This window comes from Triticum urartu, chromosome 2 (genome assembly GCF_003073215.2).
Source record: "Triticum urartu cultivar G1812 chromosome 2, Tu2.1, whole genome shotgun sequence".
Taxonomy (NCBI): domain Eukaryota; kingdom Viridiplantae; phylum Streptophyta; class Magnoliopsida; order Poales; family Poaceae; genus Triticum; species Triticum urartu.
In genome coordinates this window covers 591,582,183-591,603,233 of record NC_053023.1, presented here as the reverse complement: position 1 = coordinate 591,603,233, position 21,051 = coordinate 591,582,183, and the positions used below count along the sequence as shown (strand labels likewise).

General features: G+C 43.8%; 1 protein-coding gene across 2 annotated transcripts; it reads right to left on the bottom strand.

The window, feature by feature from the left end:
• Nucleotides 1–16,677: 16,677 nt before the first annotated feature.
• LOC125538995 (probable inactive dual specificity protein phosphatase-like At4g18593) lies at nucleotides 16,678–20,000 on the bottom strand. 2 transcript variants are annotated; one of them, XM_048702343.1, is made up of 3 exons: nucleotides 19,826–20,000; nucleotides 17,105–17,645; nucleotides 16,678–16,996 (listed from the first exon to the last, which is right to left on the bottom strand). In XM_048702343.1, exons 2-3 carry the CDS (start codon nucleotides 17,640–17,642, stop codon nucleotides 16,842–16,844), a joined length of 693 nt encoding a protein of 230 aa, XP_048558300.1. In that variant the 5' UTR covers nucleotides 17,643–17,645; nucleotides 19,826–20,000; the 3' UTR covers nucleotides 16,678–16,841. The 2 variants fall into 2 exon arrangements, with proteins under 2 accessions (XP_048558300.1, XP_048558299.1); XM_048702342.1 differs by having other exon boundaries at nucleotides 17,105–17,642; nucleotides 19,826–19,998.
• Nucleotides 20,001–21,051: the final 1,051 nt, after the last annotated feature.

Genomic DNA, 21,051 nt, shown 5'->3' with positions numbered 1-21,051 from the left:
TCTAGAGCCCGTTGATACACCTAGTTGATGTGAGACTTTCTTCTCCTTTTTGTCTTCTCCACAACCCCCATTATATTCCACCTATATAGCGCTATATCCATGGCTCACGCTCATGTATTGTGTGAAGATTGAAAAAGTTTGAGAACATCAAAAGTATGAAACAATTGCTTGGCTTGTCATCAGGGTTGTGCATGATTTAAATATTTTGTGTGATGAAGATAGAGCATAGCCAGACTATATGATTTTGTAGGGATAGCTTTCTTTGGCCATGTTATTTTGAGAAGACATAATTGCTTGGTTAGTATGCTTGAAGTATTATTGTTTTTATGTCAATATTAAACTTTTATTTTCAATCTTTCAGATCTGAACATTCATGCCACAATAAAGAAGATTACATTGAAAATTATGTTAGATAGCATTCCACATCAAAAACTCTATTTTTGTCATTTACCTACTCGAGGACGAGTAGGAATTAAGCTTGGGGATGCTTCATACGTCTCCAACATATCTATAATTTTTTATTGTTCCATGCTATTATATTATCTATTTTGGATGTTTAATGGGCTTTAATATGCACTTTTATATTATTATTGGGACTAACCTATTAACCGAAGGCCCAGTGCAAATTGTTGTTTTTTCCTATTTCAGTGTTTCGCACAAAAGTAATATCAAACAGAATCCAAACGGAACGAAACCTTCGCGAGGATCTTTTTTGGAACAAATGCAATCCAGGAGACTCGGAGTGGAGGTCAAGGAAGCAACGAGGCGGCCACGAGGTAGGGAGGCGCGCCCAAGGGGTAGGCGCGCCCCCCACCCTCGTGGGCCCCATGGAGCTCCATCGACCTACTTCTTTCGCCTATATATACTCTTATACCCTGAAAACATCCAGGAGAGCCACAAAACCACTTTTCCACCGCCGCAACCTTCTGTACCCGTGAGATACCATTTGGGGACCTTTTCCGGCAATCTGCCGGAGGGGGATTCGATCACGGAGGGCTTCTACATCAACACCATAGCCTCTCCGATGATGTGTGAGTAGTTTACCACAGACCTTCGGGTCCATAGTTATTAGCTAGATGGCTTCTTCTCTCTCTTTGGTTCTCAATGCAAAGTTCTCCTCGATGTTCTTGGAGATCTATTCGATGTAATCTTTTTGTGGTGCGTTTGCCGAGATCCCATGAATTGTGGGTTTATGATCAAGATTATCTGTGAACAATATTTGATTCTTCTATGAATTCTTATATGCATGATTTGATATCTTTGCAAGTCTCTTCGAATTTTCGGTTTAGTTTGGCCTACTAGATTGATCTTTCTTGCAATGGGAGAAGTGCTTAGCTTTGGGTTCAATCTTGCGGTGCTCGATCCCAGTGACAGAAAGGGAACCGACACGTATTGTATTTTTACCATCGAGGATAAAAAGATGGGGTTTATATCATATTGCTTGAGTTTATCCCTCTACATCATGTCATCTTGCCTAATGTGTTACTCTGTTCTTATGAACTTAATACTCTAGATGCATGCTGGATAGCGGTCGATGTGTGGAGTAATAGTAGTAGATGCAGAATCATTTCGGTCTACTTGATACAGACGTTATGCCTATGTTTATGATCATGCCTAGATATTCTCATAACTATGCGCTTTTCTATCAATTGCTCGGCAGTAATTTGTTCACCCACCGTAATATATGCTATCTTGAGAGGAGCCACTAGTGAAACCTATGGCCCCTGGGTCTATTTTACATCATATTAGTTTCCCGTCAACTTGCCAATTTCTGTCGCCATTTATTTTGCAATCTTTACTTTCCAATCTATACAACAAAAATACCAAAAATATTTATCTTATTATCTTTATCAGATCTCACTTTTGCAAGTGGCCGTGAAGGGATTAACAACCCCTTTATCGCGTTGGTTGCAAGGTTCTTGATTGTTTGTGCAGGTACTAGGTGACTTGCGTGTAGTCTCCTACTGGATTGATACCTTTGTTCTCAAAAACTGAGGGAAATACTTACGCTAGTTTGCCGCATCACCCTTTCCTCTTCAAGGGAAAACCAACGCATGCTCAAGAGGTAGCAGCCCCTGAGCTGGCCCATCTTATTTCAGACTGCCAGAGTGCTTTCATCAAAGGGAGATCAATCCAAGGCAAGTTCCTTTATGTACAGAATGTCATCAGAAGAGGCCATTGCCACAAGCTTGACCTCCTCTTTTTGAAGTTGGACATTGCTAAGGATTTTGATTCCATTCACTGGGGCTACCTTCTAGAGGTGCTAGCTGCTTTCGGCTTTTGGCAACGCTGGCGAGACATCATCTCTATACTTCTTGCGTCATCCTCCTCCCGTGTGATGCTGAATGGTTGTCCGGGCTCGCCTTTGACCCACAAACAAGGCCTCGAGCAAGGTGATCCGCTCTCTCCAATGCTTTTCATTCTAGGCATGGAACCCATGTAGCGGCTTCTCTTGCTTGCCACGGAGGCTGGTGTGTTGTCTCCTCTACCTGTTACAAATGCTAGGCTTAGGACGAGCCTCTACGCAGATGATGCGACTGACTTTATCAACCCGATGCAATCGGAGATCTTTGCTCTTCAAGGCATTCTCTCTCTCTTCGGTGATGCCTCTGGTCTGAAATGCAACCCTGCAAAATGTGTAGCCTACCCAGTTTACTGCCACAATCCCTTGCAAGTACCTCGGTCTCCCGCTCAGTGTGTGTAAACCGAGAAGAGTGGAGTTGCAACCTGTCCTCGACAAAGCTGCTACCAAAATGGCTCCCTGGAAGGGGAAATTGATGGACCGTTCGGGAAGTCTTATCCTTCTGAACACTGATCTGACTGCTTTGGCAACTTATTTCCTCACCACCTTTGCACCGGACTGTTGGTTTATCAAGAAGCTGGATAAGCTAAGGAGGAATTTCTTCTGGAGTGGGGATGAAGAATGCCATGGGGGAAAGTGTTTAGTCAACTGGAAAAGAATCGGTGCTCCTAAAGAGGTCAGAGGACTGGGTATCAAAGATCTGAAAGCATACAACCGCTCTCTCCGACTGCGCTGGCCTTGGTTTGCTTGGGCTTCGCCAAATCGCCCTTGGTGCAGGTCGGAGACCCCTTGTGGCCCTGACGACCTTCAACTTTTCTTGGCCTGCACTACAATCACGCTGGGGAATGGAGCCGCCACAAAATTTTGGTCTGACCACTGGTTGTTGGGCACTGCGGCCAAAGACTCCTTCCCCGAGCTTTTCAAGTTAGCCTTTAGGAAAAAACCTCTCGGTCAAAGACGCACTGCACAATGGTAGATGGATGAGAGGCCTTCATCGCATCAACTCAACTGAGCTGCTTCTCCAATTTCTCTCCCTCTGGAACCTGCTCTCCAACACTCAGCTTTTGGACCACGCTGATGGTATATGCTACCTCTTGAGCACTGCATTGGTTTTCCCTTGAAGAGGAAAGGCTGATGCAGCAAAGTAGCGTAAGTATTTCCCTCAGTTTTTGAGAACCAAGGTATCAATCCAGTAGGAGGCTACACGCGAGTCCCTCACACCTACACAAAACAAATAAATCCTCACAACCAACGCGATAAGGGGTTGTCAATCTCTACACGGTCACTTACGAGAGTGAGATCTGATAGATATGATAAGATAATATTTTTGGTATTTTTATGATAAATATGCAAAGTAAAATAAAAGGCAATGAAAATAACTAAGTGTTGGAAGATTAATATGATGGAAGATAGACCCGGGGGCCATAGGCTTCACTAGTGGCTTCTCTCAAGAGCATAAGTATTTTACAGTGGGTGAACAAATTACTGTTGAGCAATTGACAGAATTGAGCATAGTTATGATCATGTATATAGGCATCACGTCCGAGACAAGTAGACCGACTCCTACTTGCATCTACTACTATTACTCCACACATTGACCGCTATCCAGCATGCATCTAGAGTATTAAGTTCATAAGAACAGAGTAACGCTTTAAGCAAGATGACATGATGTAGAGGGATAAATTCATGCAATATGGTAAAAACCCCATCTTGTTATCCTCAATGGCAACAATACAATACGTGCCTTGCTACCCCTACTGTCACTGGGAAAGGACACCACAAGATTGAACCCAAAACTAAGCACTTCTCCCATTGCAAGAAAGATCAATCTAGTAGGCCAAACCAAACTGATAATTCGAAGAGACTTGCAAAGATAACCAATCATACATAAAAGAATTCAGAAGATCCAAATATTGTTCATAGATAAACTTGATCATAAACCCACAATTCATTGGTCTCAACAAACACACCGCAAAAGAATATTACATCGAATAGATCTCCACGAGAGAGGGGGAGAACATTGTATTGAGATCCAAAAATAGAGAAGAAGCCATCTAGCTAATAACTATGGACCCGAAGGTCTGAGGTAAACTACTCACACATCATCGGAGAGGCTATGGTGTTGTTGTAGAAGCCCTCCGTAATCGATGCCCCCTCCGGCGGAGCTCCGGAACAGGCCCCAAGATGGGATCTCGTGGATACAGAAAGTTACGGCGGTGGAATTAGGGTTTTGGCTCCGTATCTCGTCGTTTGGGGGTACGTGGGTATGTATAGGAGGAAGGAGTACATCGGTGGAGCAACAGGGGGCCCATGAGGGTGGAGGGCGCGCCTGGGGGGGGTAGGCGCGCCCCCCTACCTCGTGGCTTCCCTATTGGTTGCTTGACGTAGGGTCCAAGTCTCCTGGATCATGTTCGTTCCGAAAATCACGTTCCCGAAGGTTTCATTCTGTTTGGACTCCGTTTGATATTCTTTTTCTGCGGAACTCTGAAATAGTCAAAAAATAGCAATTCTGGGCTGGGCCTCCGGTTAATAGGTTAGTCCCAAAAATAATATAAAAGTGAATAATAAAGCCCAATAATGTCCAAAACAGAAGATAATATAGCATGGAGCAATCAAAAATTATAGATACGTTGGAGACGTATCAAGCATCCCCAAGCTTAATTCCTGCTCGTCCTCGAGTAGGTAAATGATAAAAACAGAGTTTTTGATGTGGAATGCTACTAGGAATAATTTCAATGTAATTCTTCTTAATTGTGGCATGAATATTCAGATCTGAAAGATTCAAGATAAAAGTTTAATATTGACATAGAAATAATAATACTTCAAGCATACTAACTAAGCAATTATGTCTTCTCAAAATAACATGGCCAAAGAAAGTTCATCCCTACAAAATCATATAGTTTAGTCATGCTCCATTTTCGTCACACAAGAATGCTCTCATCATGCACAACCCCGATGACAAGCCAAGCAATTGTTTCATACTTTAGTAATCTCAAACTTTATAAACCTTCATGCAATACATGAGCGTGAGCCATGGGTATAGCACTATGGGTGGAATAGAGTATAATGATGGGGGTTATGTGGAGAAGACAAAAAAGGAGAAAGTCTCACATCAACGAGGCTAATCAATGAGCTATGGAGATGCCCATCGATTGATGTTAATGCAAGGAGTAGGGATTGCCATGCAACGGATGCACTAGAGCTATAAATGTATGAAAGCTCAACAAAAGAAACTAGTGGGTGTGCATCCAACTTGCTTGCTCACGAAGACCTAGGGCACTTGAGGAGGCCCATTGTTGGAATATACAAGCCAAGTTCTATAATGAAAAATTCCCACTAGTATATGAAAGTGACAAAACAAGAGACTCTCTATCATGAAGATCATGGTGCTACTTTGAAGCACAAGTTTGGAAAAAAAGATAGTAGCATTGTCCCTTTTCATTTTTCTTTTTTGGGGGCCTTCTTCTTTTTTTATTTGGCCTTTCTCTTTTTTTTCATTAGGACAATGCTCTATTAAATGATGATCATCACACTTGTATTTATTTACAACTCAATGATTACAACTCGATACTAGAACAAGGTATGACTCTATATGAATGTCTCCGGTAGTGTACCGGGATATGCAATGAACCAAGAGTGACATGTATGAAAGAATTATGAATGGTGGCTTTGCCACAAATACTATGTCAACTACATGATCATGCTAAACAATATGACAATGATGAACGTGTCATGATAAACGGGATGGTGGAAAGTTGCATGGCAATATATCTCGGAATGGCTATGGAAATGCCATAATAGGTAGGTATGGTGGCTGTTTTGAGGAAGATATAAGGAGGTTTATGTGTGAAAGAGTGTATCATATCACGGGGTTTGGATGCACCAGCGAAGTTTGCACTAACTCTCAATGTGAGAAAGGGCAATGCACGGTACCGAAGAGGCTAGCAATGATGGAAAGATGAGAGTGCGTATAATCCATGGACTCAACATTAGTCATAAAGAACTCACATACTTATTGCAAAAGTCTACAAGTCATCAAAAACCAAGCACTACGCGCATGCTCCTAGGGGGATAGATTGGTAGGAAAAGACCATCGCTCGTCCCCGAACGCCACTCATAAGGAGGACAATCAAAGAACACCTCATGTTTCAAATTTGTTACATAAAGTTTACCATACGTGCATGCTACGGGACTTGCAAACTTCAACACAAGTATTTCTCAAATTCACAACTACTCAACTAGCACAACTTTAATATCACTACCTCCATATCTCAAAACAATCATCAAGCATCAAACTTCTCTTAGTATTCAAAACACTCATAAGAAAGTTTTTACTAATCTTGAATACCTAGCATATTAGGATTATTTAAGAAAATTACCATGCTATTTAAGACTCTCAAAATAATCTAAGTGAAGCATGAGAGATCAATACTTTCTATAAAACAAATCCACCACCGTGCTCTAAAAGATATAAGTGAAGTACTAGAGCAAAACTATATAACTCAAAAGATATAAGTGAAGCACATAGAGTATTCTAATAATTTCCGAATCATGTGTGTCTCTCTCAAAAGGTGTGTACAGAAAATATGATTGTGGTAAACTAAAAGGCAAAGACTCAAATCATACAAGACGCTACAAGCAAAACACATATCATGTGGTGAATAAAAATATAGCTCCAAGTAAAGTTACCGATGGAAGTAGACGAAAGAGGGGATGCCTTCTGGGGCATCCCCAAGCTTTGGCTTTTTGGTGTCCTTAGATTATCTTTGGGGTTACATGGGAATCCCCAAGCTTAGTCTCTTTCCACTCATTGTTCCATAATCCATCAAATCCTTACCCAAAACTTGAAAACTTCACAACACAAAACTTAAAGTAGAAAATCTCGTGAGCTCCGTTAGCGAAAGAAAACAAAAGACCGCCTCAAGATACTATAATGAACTCATTCTTTATTTATATTAGTGTTAAACCTACTGTATTCCAACTTCTCTATGGTTTATAAACTATTTTACTAGCCATAGATTCATCAAAATAAGCAAACAACACAGGAAAAACAGAATCTGTCAAAAACAGAACAGTCTGTAGTAATCTGTAGCTAGCGCAAGTTCTGGAACCCCAAAAATTCTAAAATAAATTGCTGGATGTGAGGAATTTATATATTAATCATCTTCAGAAAGAATTAACTAAATATCACTTTCCAAATAAAAATGGCAGCAGTTCTCGTGAGCGCTAAAGTTTCTGTTTTTTACAGCAAGATTAACAAGACTTTCCCCAAGTCTTCCCAACGGTTCTACTTGGCATAAACATTAATTAAACACAAAAAACACAACCAAAATAGAGGCTAGATAAATTATTATTACTAAACAGGAGCAAAAAGCAAGGAATAAAAATAAAATTGGGTTGCCTCCCAACAAGCGTTATCGTTTAACGCCCCTAGCTAGGCATAAAAAGCAAGGATAGATCTAGATATTGCCATCTTTGATAGGTAATTCTTCAATGAGGCATCTATCATCCTTAGGAATTTCTTTATTTTTATTGATTATCAAACTTTTAGGCACAAGATCGAAAAATTCATTTGTAACAAATGGTTCCTTCATGATAGCAAAAAGATTGGGATGAATACTTATAGATTTGAGATCCGCAGTTTCCTTACTAGAGGATTCACCCTTACTTTTAGGAACATACATAAGCTTGGCAATTTTAGTGGGAGGACTTGGAGTATTATTTACGGAAGAAAAAGCGGTTCCCAAGTTGGTAATAATATCCTCAAGTTTATCGATTCTAGTGGAATCCTGATTTATTTTCTCATTAACTATAGGTTCCTTTCCTTTAATATTTTTCAAAGTGACTCCTACTTTAGATCCATATTGAGTGATTCCGTTGTGGATCTTTTTATCCAAATTTTCAATTAACTCTACAGTAGCAACCTTATTTTCAATAATTTCAAGTCTTTGCATTACATGCTCCAAAGTTAACATAGTTCCATTAACCAAAAGAGGTGGTGAGCCAAACAAATCTATCATAGCATTATAAGAATCAAAAGTATGGCTACCCAAGAAGTTTCCTCCGGTAATGGTATCAAGGATATATCTGTACCAAGGAGTAGCGCCTACATAAAAATTGCGAAGAAGAACGGAAGTAGATTGCTTCCTGGTAGATCTATTTTGAGCATTGCAAATTCTATACCAAGCGTCTTTTAGATTTTCTCCCTCCATTTGCTTAAAATTTAGAACTTCATTCTCGGGAGACAACGGAGAAGAAAAGGGACTAGCCATAATGACAAGCAAACAGAAAAGAGGCGAACGGGAAAGAGAGGGCGAATAAAACAGCAAGGGTGAAGTGGGGGAGAGGAAAACGAGAGGCAAATGGCAAATAATGTAATGCAGGAGATAAGGGTTTGTGATGGGTACTTGATATGTTGACTTTTGCGTAGACCTCCCCGGCAACAGCGCCAGAAATCCTTCTTGCTACCTCTTGAGCACTGTGTTGGTTTTCCCTTGAAGAGGAAAGGGTGATGCAGCAAAGTAGCGTAAGTATTTCCCTCAGTTTTTGAGAACTAAGGTATCAATCCAATAGGAGGCTACGTGTGAGTCCCTCGCACCTACACAAAACAAATAAATCCTCGCAACCAACGCGATAAGGGGTTGTCAATCCCTACACGGTCACTTACAAGAGTGAGATCTGATAGATATGATATGATAATATTTTTGGTATTTTTATGATAAAGATGCAAAGTAAAATAAAAGGCAATGAAAATAACTAAGTGTTGGAAGATTAATATGATGGAAGATAGACCCGGGGCCATACGTTTCACTAGTGGCTTCTCTCAAGAGCATAAGTATTTTACAGTGGGTGAACAAATTACTGTTGAGCAATTGACAGAATTGAGCATAGTTATGAGAATATCTAGGTATGATCATGTACGTCCAAGACAAGTAGATCGACTCCTGCCTGCATCTACTACTATTACTCCACACATCGATCGCTATCCAGCATGCATCTAGAGTATTAAGTTCATAAGAACAGAGTAACGCTTTAAGCAAGATGACATGATGTAGAGGGATAAATTCATGCAATATGATAAAAAAACCCCATCTTGTTATCCTCGATGGCAACAATACAATACGTGCCTTGCTGCCCCTACTGTCACTGGGAAAGGACACCGCAAGATTGAACCCAAAGCTAAGCACTTCTCCCATTGCAAGAAAGATCAATCTAGTAGGCCAAACCAAACTGATAATTCGAAGAGACTTGCAAAGATAATCAATCATACATAAAAGAATTCAGAAGATCCAAATATTGTTCATAGATAAACTTGATCATAAACCCACAATCACCGGTCTCAACAAACACACCGCAAAAGAAGATTACATCGAATAGATCTCCACGAGAGAGGGGGAGAACATTGTATTGAGATCCAAAAAGAGAGAAGAAGCCATCTAGCTAATAACTATGGACCCGAAGGTCTGAGGTAAACTACTCACACATCATCGGAGAGGCTATGGTGTTGATGTAGAAGCCCTCCGTGATCGATGCCCCCTCCGTCGGAGCTCTGGAACAGGCCCTAAGATGGGATCTCATGGATACAGAAAGTTACAGCGATGGAATTAGGGTTTTGGCTCCATATCTGGTCGTTTGGGGGTACGTAGGTATATATAGGAGGAAGGAATACGTCGGTGGAGCAACAGGGGGACCCACGGGGGTGGAGGGCGCGCCTGGGGGGGTAGGCGTGCCCCCCTACCTCGTGGCTTCCCTGTTGGTTGCTTGACGTATGTTCCAAGTCTCCTGGATCATGTTCGTTCCGAAAATCACGTTCCCGAAGGTTTCATTCCGTTTGGACTTCGTTTGATATTCTTTTTCTGCGAAACTCTGAAATAGGCAAAAAACAGCAATTTTGGGTTGGGCCTCCGGTTAATAGGTTAGTCTCAAAAATAACATAAAAGTGAATAATAAAGCTCAATAATGTCCAAAACAGAAGATAATATAGCATGGAGCAATCAAAAATTATAGATACGTTGGAGACGCATCAGTATACGCTGGAATCTCACGGCAGGCGGTCAATACACTGCCTCCTCTGCCTACGCGGTGCAATTCCTCCGCCGCATCCAAGCTCCTGTGTTGAATCAAGTCTGGAGACTCAAGATCAAACCCAAGGTCATATTTTTTATTTGGTTGCTGCTACAAAATAGACTGTGGACCTCTGATCGGCTCAGTGCTAGGGGTTGGCCAAACCATTCGGTCTGCCCTTTATGTGATCAATCGCTGGAGTGCACCTCTCACCTTTTCTTGCTGTGCCCTTTCGCCAAAGAGGTCTGGATGCGCACAGCGACCAATTTTCAGCAAGCATCCAGAGCAGCCCTGTCCAAGACAACTATTAACGGATGTGGAGCAATTTGTGCCGCATGGACAAGACCACTACGGCCTACACTGTTTGGCACATCTGGAAAGTATGCAATGGCCACATTTTCCAACAGCATGCAGTCTCGGCGCTACAAACATCTATATATATCAGAGAAAGCACTGGCCTCCTTCTGGAGGCGCGAGAGATGTAGCGTTTCTACTCCCTGTATAGCCGTCACTGCTCTTGCAAACGGACTCTCCTTTTAGACTTGACCTCTTTTGTAACATGTAATTCTCTTGCCCTTACTTAATGAAAAAGCAGAGCACCTGCTAATGTTCCTAAAAAAAGAATACCGTGGTTGTCAAAAAACTTGGTAAATCAAGAATTAAAAAAACATACTATAATATTCCGTTTCTCCCCGCTCTTGATCATTTCTTGTTAGCCATACTAGCAAGCACCATACATAGATGTGTCTGTTGTTTGCGTAGTATATGCTTACATGATCGAATATCAATATATGTTCAACATTGTTAATGCCATGCTCACGATTATTTCCTGGATCAAATTAATCAAAAATTTGCTACTATACTCAACTACTTATGGGCTGCATTTCGTCTCTGCGCCAGTTGGTGCCTGGGTCATCAAGTATATGTAAACCTTGGTGGCATGCTTTTTGGTACAAGTGAAATGGGAACTGAGAGTGCCCTATGACCTCCCTAATTAACTCGATTGATTAAAAACATCTTTATTGAAATCAAATATAAATGTATTCAACATTGTATGACTCAAGCAGGAGAACCATCAGTGTATGTGAGGCAACACGTTGGAATCTTAACATCGTCCTTGCAATAGGAATATGCGTAGTTTTGTCTTTTACTTGTACACAGATCATAGCAGCTGTCCTTATTGCAGGGATTGAGAGTCTTGCAAAATCCATGATATAAATATTTTGTAGATGCAGCTGTAGATACAAATCAAACAAGATATATTAGAGATAGGTTGTTCAATTTGAACAATAGGATGCACAACAAAATAGGGGTATATACTGCAACATACGAGTGCGCGCATGGCAGGATGGGAAGGTAAAAAACATCATGGCCAGCACCAGGAAAGCAATAGCCATGGAGCGCACCACCATTGGCCATCTTGTACTGTTAGTGTGTGCCATGAGAATGAAGGAACTACTTTTTTCTATTTCTGCTTCTTCTTATGTTCCTAGTTGCTCACTGCCAATAAACTCCTCTGTTTGCTGCTATATATAGAGAGCCACAACAAGATCTTAGATAATGATCTCGCATTCATGCATTTCTACTATTACTATTGTTTCCAAATCTTGCTGATTCTAGCTAATTGTTGTACGCTATTTTATATAAATTAATGTTATTTATTTCATATTATTTACATCATAATGCTAGTTTTTCTAGTCACAACCGAATAATTGGCAATGGTCTTGTAGTTATATTCTATCATAAAATGCTATCAATATCGTGATACTGTAATAGCACAAACTTTGCTATTATACTTGTCTGGTCAAATACATTGTGTGAATGCATGAAGAATAGCTTACGTGGATCATGCAATCAAATAATTGAGTATCCAAAATATCATGATTACAGATTCTGTAGATACGCAATATGTACACACATATAAAACAAGATAAATACTAGTAATGGGTTCATTAATTTGAAAATTATACATAAGTGCAAAAAAATAAGGGGAAGATATCATTGTGAGTACCAGAAAGGCAAGAACAAAGAGCACATAATCCTTCTTTTGATAACCCTCTCGATAAGTTTCATGCATACGGACTACTCCCAACAGGTCGACGGGTTATACGCCATTTTTCCTGGTGTATGGTGTAGAAGCCGTATTGCCCAATGATATCCGCCATGATTATCCAAGGGTTACTGCCTACATTGAAGTAGCAGCACCAAGATCAGCGATATATCAACAAGACCTACGTCGCTATCACAGCCATAGAGTTTGAAGGTAACTTAGTGCTTCGTCTGATACAATAACAGACTGGGATGCATAATCTCTCCCCACCCTAGGAAGGACAACCCTTCGTCATTAGTAAGAATCTGCATAATGGGTCTTACTACCTTGTTGACATACATGAAGAAAATGAATCACGTACGTCCAAGGCTAGGCCACCGTGCCATGAGATGCTTCAAATGCCAGCAATATTTGGAGACGGCCTCTTGGATGGTGTACCATCGATAGTTGAGGGATTTTCACTTACAGTTGTGGATCAACGCATCGGAGTAGGGCATGAAATGCTTGTGATCATGGAACCATATGTGAATGTTCCTCCGAAAGGTTGTGCCCTTTTGCTCTGTGCCATGGACAGGATCGAGGTTAGTGGCCAACCATGCATCGCACATCAGCTTGTCCTCCGGAATGTTGAAGCTTTCTCCTCTACCTTTATTCTTCGGATCGCTGGCCATATCATCTGAATCATCGTCGTAGCCATCCTCCCCCTCCTCCTCCTCCTCCCCCTCCCCCCCTTCCGGACGTTGCTCTTCGGCGGCCCAATGTTGATGTTGATGTGTGCCATCGCCAGTCTGGGTGTAGGACTGCTGCGTGGCCGTCAGGGTGTAGGACTGTTGTTGCTGGTAGTTACCGGACTCGGTGAGATCCGAGTCTTCCACCTACCTGTCCTCATAGCCCTCCTCCTCCCTCACCTCCATCGTGGATGATATCGAGCATCTCCCTATCCGTGTCGTACGCCGTCTCACCTGCTCTCGGCATTGCAGCAAACAACGCTCGAGCACCCATCTGCTCTCTGCCCACCGTCCTTGTCCAGACGAGCGATGGTGAAGAATACTTGGGGAAGAGCGGCGCCTCGCTAAAATCGATGATGTAAGGAGCCATACCGGTGGGGGTTTGTGAGCTGCTTGGCGGCGTAGTAGTACGGAGGCTTGTAAGGCTCCGGCCATGGCGCCGTCTGTACTGTGGGCGCGCCCGTCTGGCGGCGTCTGCCACGGCCTCGCCGACCGCCCCGTCCGCCACGCCCACCATGCCCATCGCCACCACCTGGCCCATTGGCGGCCAGACACTTCTTCATTTTCTCCTTCTTTGCGGCCTTCGCTTTGATGCGTTGTTGCGTCTCCGAGCTAATCTTCCGGGCGAGCGTGATGCTCGGATCCTTCGACACCTCCACCAGCTCCATCTCCGACATGTTCTCCGACGGTTCCATACGTCGACGACGGGGGAGGGAGAGGGTGGGAGAAAAGAGCAGGAATTGGGCGGAGAGCGGCGGGGAGTGGAAGAAGAGAGTGAGGGATTTTGACGCGAAAAAAATGTGGGATGCCACAAAAGCGCGGGCTTGACCTTCCTTTTGGGTGGGCAGGGGAGCGAAGAGCGACGTTTCGCGTGTCCGAACTCCAGCAACCCCCCCCCCCCCCCCCCCCCCCCCCCCCCCCCCCCCCCCCCCCCCCCCGTTTGTCTCCGGTTTGCGGGAGAAATCGCGTTCGGACTACTCCACGAATCGATACAGGTCGGTGTTGGATGATTTCCAAGGTTCGGATAGTATGGTCCGAATGGTTGCGGGCCCTTAACATCAACGACATGTGCAAGTGTAACTAGCTTTTTGGTTTGCGGTTGATTGTTTATGTGAAAGTAAATGATGTTACTATTTAGTACTACGTCTATAACTAAATATAAGACGTTTTTGCAATTTAATTCCGGAAATAAGAGGTATTGTCATTTCGATCGAACTCCCGCGCAAGTCGGATCAAAATACTAAATTAGGCGAGAGGCAAAATGTTAGAGTTATTGTTCATGTTAGACCGTGCAAGCTGGACCAGAAACAAGTCTCCATTTTGAAAAGCCATAAAATGTGCCAGACTTACGAGCTATCAAATAGAGAGAAAACCCGAGCAATGTGACCACGGGACACAAGACTACCCAAGCATTTTCCCCTGTATAAGAGCAGTGAGAGTGGGAAATACCACGATACACCGGGTGTCAGCACACCCTATATACGGAAAATAATTTAGTAACTGCAAAAAAAGTCGAAAAATTCCGCATCTTTTTTGGAATCAGATATATTCTATTTGTATAGAAAGATTCTGGACAGAAAAACAAAAAAAATTGAAATGCTATATACAAGCACTCTTCACGCTACTTTGTCCTCCAAATTTTCTCCCCGATGTCAACGGCATCTCAGTGTCTGTCGGCTCCAATTTGAAACAAACCAAGTGCGGAGGTGAGTTTTTCATCTAAGGGATAGCGGCAGTGTTGGCGGCAATATGGGTCAATTTCAATGACGGCGGCGGCGACCGCCGAGCGAATTGGAGTGCGTCTGGAGGTCAGCAATGGGTGACGACAACTACGGGTGGACATTGGAGGCGTGGAGAGAGCCAAAAAATTTCTAGCCACATCCGCTTACAATATTTTATGTGTTATAAACCGGATAAGGGTTCGGCTAGATTCGATTTAATATAACTCCTTAAAAACAAAATTTTATAGTTTTTTAAGGGATCAACTTGAGATACTCTAACCAAATAAAGAAAGAGGTCTCATATACACTTGTGTGAGGACACGTGTGATCGGAGCCTAAAAGACACACTTCCTTTTACCCTCTCCTCTTGCGACCGCGTCGCCTACGCGGGCGACCGGCCGTGGCGACCTCCACCTCCCCCAGCCCCCCCTCCCCCTCTCCCCTTCCTCCCCGCCGTCGTCGCTGGCGCCTGCGACTGGCCTGGCCCCGGGGACGCTGGTGGCGGCGGCCCCCTGACCTTCCCCTCCCGGTGGCTCTCCGGCGCGGGGCAGAGCTGCACCGGGAGGGGGGTGCTCCTAGGCGGCGGCGGTCTGGCTGGCAGCGGGGTTCCTGACGCGGCGTGGGTGGGCGGCGGGGTGGCGCAGCGGCGCGGCCAGGCGGCGGCGGTCGACCCAGATCTGGGCCCTTCGGGCCCCATCTAGGCCTGGGCGGGCCAGCGACGGGGTGGGGCGGGTCTGCGGCGTGACTCCCGGGAGGCGGGGGAGCGGCGATGAACGGAGGGTGTTGGCAGCGTCGACGCCAGCCTGCTGCAGTGTGGCCGGCGGGGCTTAGCGGGCCCGTTTCGGGCCTGGCCATGCCAGGGGTGGCCTGGTATGCCCCGCTGCTGTGTCCGGACGGCTATCGCGACGGTGCCGGAGACGCGGGCCTCTGGCACGATGGCAGTGGAGGTGGTTCCCTCCCGCTCGGCCTTGGTGCTGCTGCTCCCGTCGCTCGGCTCTTCTCTCCGGTCTTCTTGGCCTCGTGTTGGTGTTCGCAGTAAGACGGCATGGGCGTCGGCGCAACCGTGACTGCGCATGGTGTTGGGCGGTGGTTTGGCTGGTCGGCTCCGGTTGGACGGTGGGGTTTGGTGTGTGGGAGAAATCCTTGCCGGTTCGTCCGGCTCTGATGCGGTGACACCGGCGGGTGGCACTATTCCTTCTTGGAGGGTGTCGGTAGTAACCATCCCCCACCTCCCTCCGCGTACTGGGGGAAACCCTAGGACTCGTCCAAGGCAGCAGCGTCGTCGGCGTCACATTCCTTCTTGGAGGTGCTGCTTAGTACGCGGTTGATCGGAGCTCCGGGCTATGGTGGTGTGTTTCCGGAGGGCGCAGCGGTCCCAGTTCTTCCGCGCTTTTGTCGAGTTGCCGCTGTTGGCATTTGTTTCTTCTTTGTTTTCTTTTGGGCTTGATGTGTTGCTCGTCCCAGCATTGCGATGTGTATAATGATGGTTTGCTTTGGAATACAAAACGGGAAAACTTTTTTCGGTACACTTGTGTGAGGGGCTCCGGGTGAAATATTTGGCGCCTCGACCGAGAAAACTATACGTGGGCCATGTTTGGTGCCCTGCTAGAGGCTCTAATTCGGCAATAAGTTGTTTATTTCATGATACTAGGTTGGTAGTACCATAGTTGTTGATAAATTTTTGACAAAATTGGTCAATTTTCGACAAAATTGGTCAAACATTACACCATTTGACTTAAGAGAAAATTTATAAATTTATAGGTCTTCTTTTTTGAGACGAAGGAAGTACGTACTGGTTAAGAGCCGTTAATCAAAACAGACGCTGGGCAAAGCTGATGTGGTGGACAAGATAAGCGCACTTTATACAGAGAAACAAATCTGACAGTATCAGTTCCTAGTTCCTACATATGCTGCTGCAGTATCACCGCTAACCACTAACTCGCCCAGCAATGGCAAGGCCACTTGGCCGAGTAAAATCACATGTGAGACTCGTCGATCCTGCTCTTGAGCAGCTGGAAAGCCGGGATCACCCACGCTCCGCAGCAGCACTGCATGCCTGCCCAGTCGAACGATCCCAGCCGGGTCTTGCATCCCATGCACCACAGCTTGTTCGAAACGTACCCCTCTTCCACTGCAAACGTCACGGGATAGACCAACACATCAGGTTTTTGCATCAAAAAGATACGCTGGACCGAGAAAGGAGGTAAGAAACAAACAAAGGTAAGGTTGAGGAACTCACCAGCCTGCATCCACTTCATGGGCTCCACGAAGATGCAGGCACTGCATTCAGGCTTCTTCTCATCCGCATCGTTTCTGCGCTTTAAGAAGCCTGCCTCTCCTAGGCCTACCTCGTGCGTGACGACGTACTCTTGTGTTGCTACCATCCTCCGACACTTTTTGCAGCGGTAAATGACACCTGGATTAGCAGCAGCCTGCTGCTCTTCTGACTTAACATTGGATTCCACAACTGTGCACTGCCTGATAGTTTCTGCAGGTTTTTGATCAGCCTCCGATCTTGCCTCTTGATCAGATTGCTTTTCTTGGTTAATATCAGTTCCCATAGCAGTGTCTAGGCACATTTCAGCAAACTTCTGATGAACCTCCAATCTTGCCTCTGGATCATCTTGCTTTTCTTGAAAAATGCCAGCTTCCACAGCAGCGTCGTCTAGGGACATTCCCGTGAACTTTTGGTTAACCTGTGATCCTAGCATCTCATCAGTTTGCTCTGGTCCTGACTTCTGTTCAACTCCAAATCCTTGTGGCTGATTTGCTTCCATCTGCTTTAAATTACATACTGTTAGCCATGACAAGTTTACATGCAGGCAAGCTACAACCACACAGAACATAAAATAAGCCTACCATGCTGTTGAAAATTAAAGCCTTCACAAATGTGCTGAGAACTAACTGGGTTCAGTTTCCCCTCTAATTTGACAGGCAAGCCATGAAAAGTCGCATATAGCCCTAGTCAGCTTTAACAGGCAAACCATAAGAAGTCGTATATAGTGCTAGTAGACAGACACACACATATAGGCGCCCCCGCAGCTTGCACATAAAACAGACAAAAGCTTCTATACATGCATTTTTTTAATCAACAAATATGATTGCCTAATGTACTTTATGGTGTGTAAATAGATGTCTATATGTATTCAGCTGTTCATCAGTCCCTCTATAGGGATCTCAAAATTGCTAGTAGTGCAAGCAATTCCTAAATTAAAGAACTTAGTTTTAGGATTTGACTGAGAATAATCATTTCATTGTACCTTACCTATTACTCCCTCTGCAAAGAAATATAAGAGCGTTTAGAATGCTTTTATATTTCTTTACAGAGGGAGTACATACATTTATGTAGTATCTCTCATAGAACTAGTGGCTACAATTAAGAAATGTGTCCAGAAACACTCTTTCAGCCAACTCCTTTTGAACACAATTCAAGTTCATTGATATGGTTGTGGTGTTTGAATAAAGTTACAGGTATCTCTCAGAAAAGTTCATGGATATGACAATGACAGACACAAGACCTAGTATATTGGCCCTGTTTGGTTCGGCTGTGGATTTCTAAAAGCAGCTGTGAAAAATCTGATGTGAAAAAGATGTAGGTCATTTGGCGAACCAGCTGATACAGCTTTTTCAGATTTTGACCCGCAGCGGAATCAGATTTTGGAAAGCACATCCTGGGCTGCTTCCGCTTTTGGTTCAGATTTTGGCAGCAGATTTCTGGAATCGGATTCTGCTGGGTTCGCCCTTTGGTTTAGATTCTGCTGCGCGGCAGACGAATCCGTCGATAAAAGCTGAACCAAATAGGGCCAATACTAGTAGTGGCAACATATACATGGACTGTAGAGGGCTATCACATATCCCAAACTCAACCCAGTCCTTGCTTGAATCCCCTGTGCCAACTAACAAAAGACAAAACAAATAGCCCCCAATACACACCCACCTGTAACTAATATCCAGAAGGCTCTGAATGGGCAACAACTCTCACATGACCTCTGTCAAGCATTGGGTGGTATCCCTGTAAATCTCTCACCATCAAAAGCATTTAACAATACTGCTAATGCAGGGTGTTTTGGTTTAAAGTGATAATCTGTTCTCCTTTGGCAAGGTATTTTGGTTTAGGAAGCCTTATTTTGGATCATAGTACATACTATCAGGGTAGAGGAATCCACATAGTAACTTCATAATTTGTACCATGTCTAATTAAAGAAACATAAGGATGCACCTAAGAGCATGTACAGCACAAGTGATTGGAGAGGTTCTTGTTAAATTATAAACCAATGTTTTCGTGCCACTTAGGATGGCGCTGGTGGTTATTTTGAAGCATGAGTGCCTGGTCAGAACCAATGCTTAAGAGGTAAGTACTCATGTATTTAATTAGGACGAATTTATATATGCTAAATAATCTAAGTACGAACAAAGAGGAGTTTGCATTAGAGTAGATAAACTTTGCACAGATGCTTGATGATGTATGTTCTCTCCCTTTAAGCACTCGCGTCTAAGCACCTTAAACTGTACATGCCCTCATAATATGGGAACCAAACGGCGTTTGTTCTTTAATCCTGCCGGGATAAAAACACATCTAGTATTGCGACAACGTCCCCAGAATCACAGATACAATGCACCAAAGCCATCACACCTAGGCTGCTAAACCTGCAGTCGCAAACTCCCAAACAGATCACACATCAAGAAAAGGTAAATCGACCCAGAATCGTGGATTTCCACCCAACATAGATGGGGGGCAGTTCCAGGTCGGCCATTCTTCCCACCAATCAAACCAAAATCCTCTGTGGGCATTGCGAAATACTAACAAGAAAGGCTGAAAAAACGACCTTAATAGCGAAGCCGTTCGCCGAGACCAGAACCGAAACAGGCCGGCAAAGCTCCCCCAAAACCCTAGGGTTTCGTGGGTTCTGGCAGGAGTCAAGGGAAGGGAGCAAATTAGTGGGATTCTAATCGTGCTCACCTCCGGTGGATGAAGCCGGGTCCAATGGCTCCGCCTGGCGCCCTCGGCTCGTCTCACCGCCGCGCCGCTGCCGACGAGAGGGATACGGCGCTTCCGGTTAAGTTTTTTTTTTTTTTTTTGCCCTTCTCTGATCTGATAGAGAGAATCAGAGAACCTTCCAGAGTTCCAGTTGAGGTAGGGTGCGAGAGTGGCCGTATCCGACGCTCATTGCGTCTTATAGTCGATGAATCGCACAGGCGGGCGTGGTCGGGCGGCCCAGTTCGGTGTCTACGTTGTTCGTTACGGGAACGTTCCGGGTTTCCGTGCGGGTTTATCTCATTTCTTTCGTATTTCTGGCTTTCATCCGTCCTTTTGTTTTTCCCTGTAAAATCACGTAGTATATATTTTAAAAAATTCAGTTTTATTCAGAAAAGTTTTTATCTTTTCTAAACCTGTGTGCACATTTTCTTAAATTGAATATTTTTCAAAAAAATGTGAACGAAATATGCACATTTTTAAATAGATGAACATTATTTAAAATTATATAAGTTTTTTAAATTATATGATTGCTTTTAGTTTGTGACTAGTTTCTAAAATAAATCTTTAAAAAATCATGAACTTTTTGTAAGTAATGATCGTTTTCTAAATACACAAGAATTTTTTTTAATTACGATTTTTTTAAAATTCATGAGATTTTTTAAAATGCACGAACTTGCTAATGATATCACATTATCATGGAAGAATTGGTTCTATAGAACCTAAAACTGAAGCATCATTCTTTTTCTAGTATGTCAATGTGGGAAGGCGATGTTTTCATTTTTGGAGCGAGAGCGAAACTACAAAACAAATGGAACAAAATATTTTTGAAACAAGGAAGCCGATTTATCATTTTCATCATTTTAGAATAAGATGGTTGCTTGGTTAATTGGCAAGAAATCGGGTGAAAACCATCACACCCCGCTAATCAGGCACACAACAAATAGATTGCACACAGGGTTGCGAAGAAACATCGTCGAGTTTGCACATTACAGTCACCGTCATCACTTCCTTGCAGCAAGCGAATCCGACTTCACTACAAACGCCCATCAACAAAGTCCACACCACAAAGTTCAGGATCAGCCATATGAAGAACCATGCTAACCACTCAGCCACACACATTGACGGACGTGCAACTCCGATTCTAATGGCAAGCTATGACGGGGAATGCGTAAGGTTGGTGGCACAGAACATCACCAAACTACCGCCCC

Excerpts from the sequence above, each read along its gene's own strand:
- LOC125538995 (XM_048702343.1), bottom strand. The coding sequence starts at position 17,642 with ATGGAAGCAAATCAGCCACAAGGATTTGGAGTTGAACAGAAGTCAGGA. Across the intron at positions 16,997-17,104 it reads CATGAAGTGGATGCAGGCTG|TGGAAGAGGGGTACGTTTCG; the intron begins GTGAGTTCCTCA and ends TGACGTTTGCAG.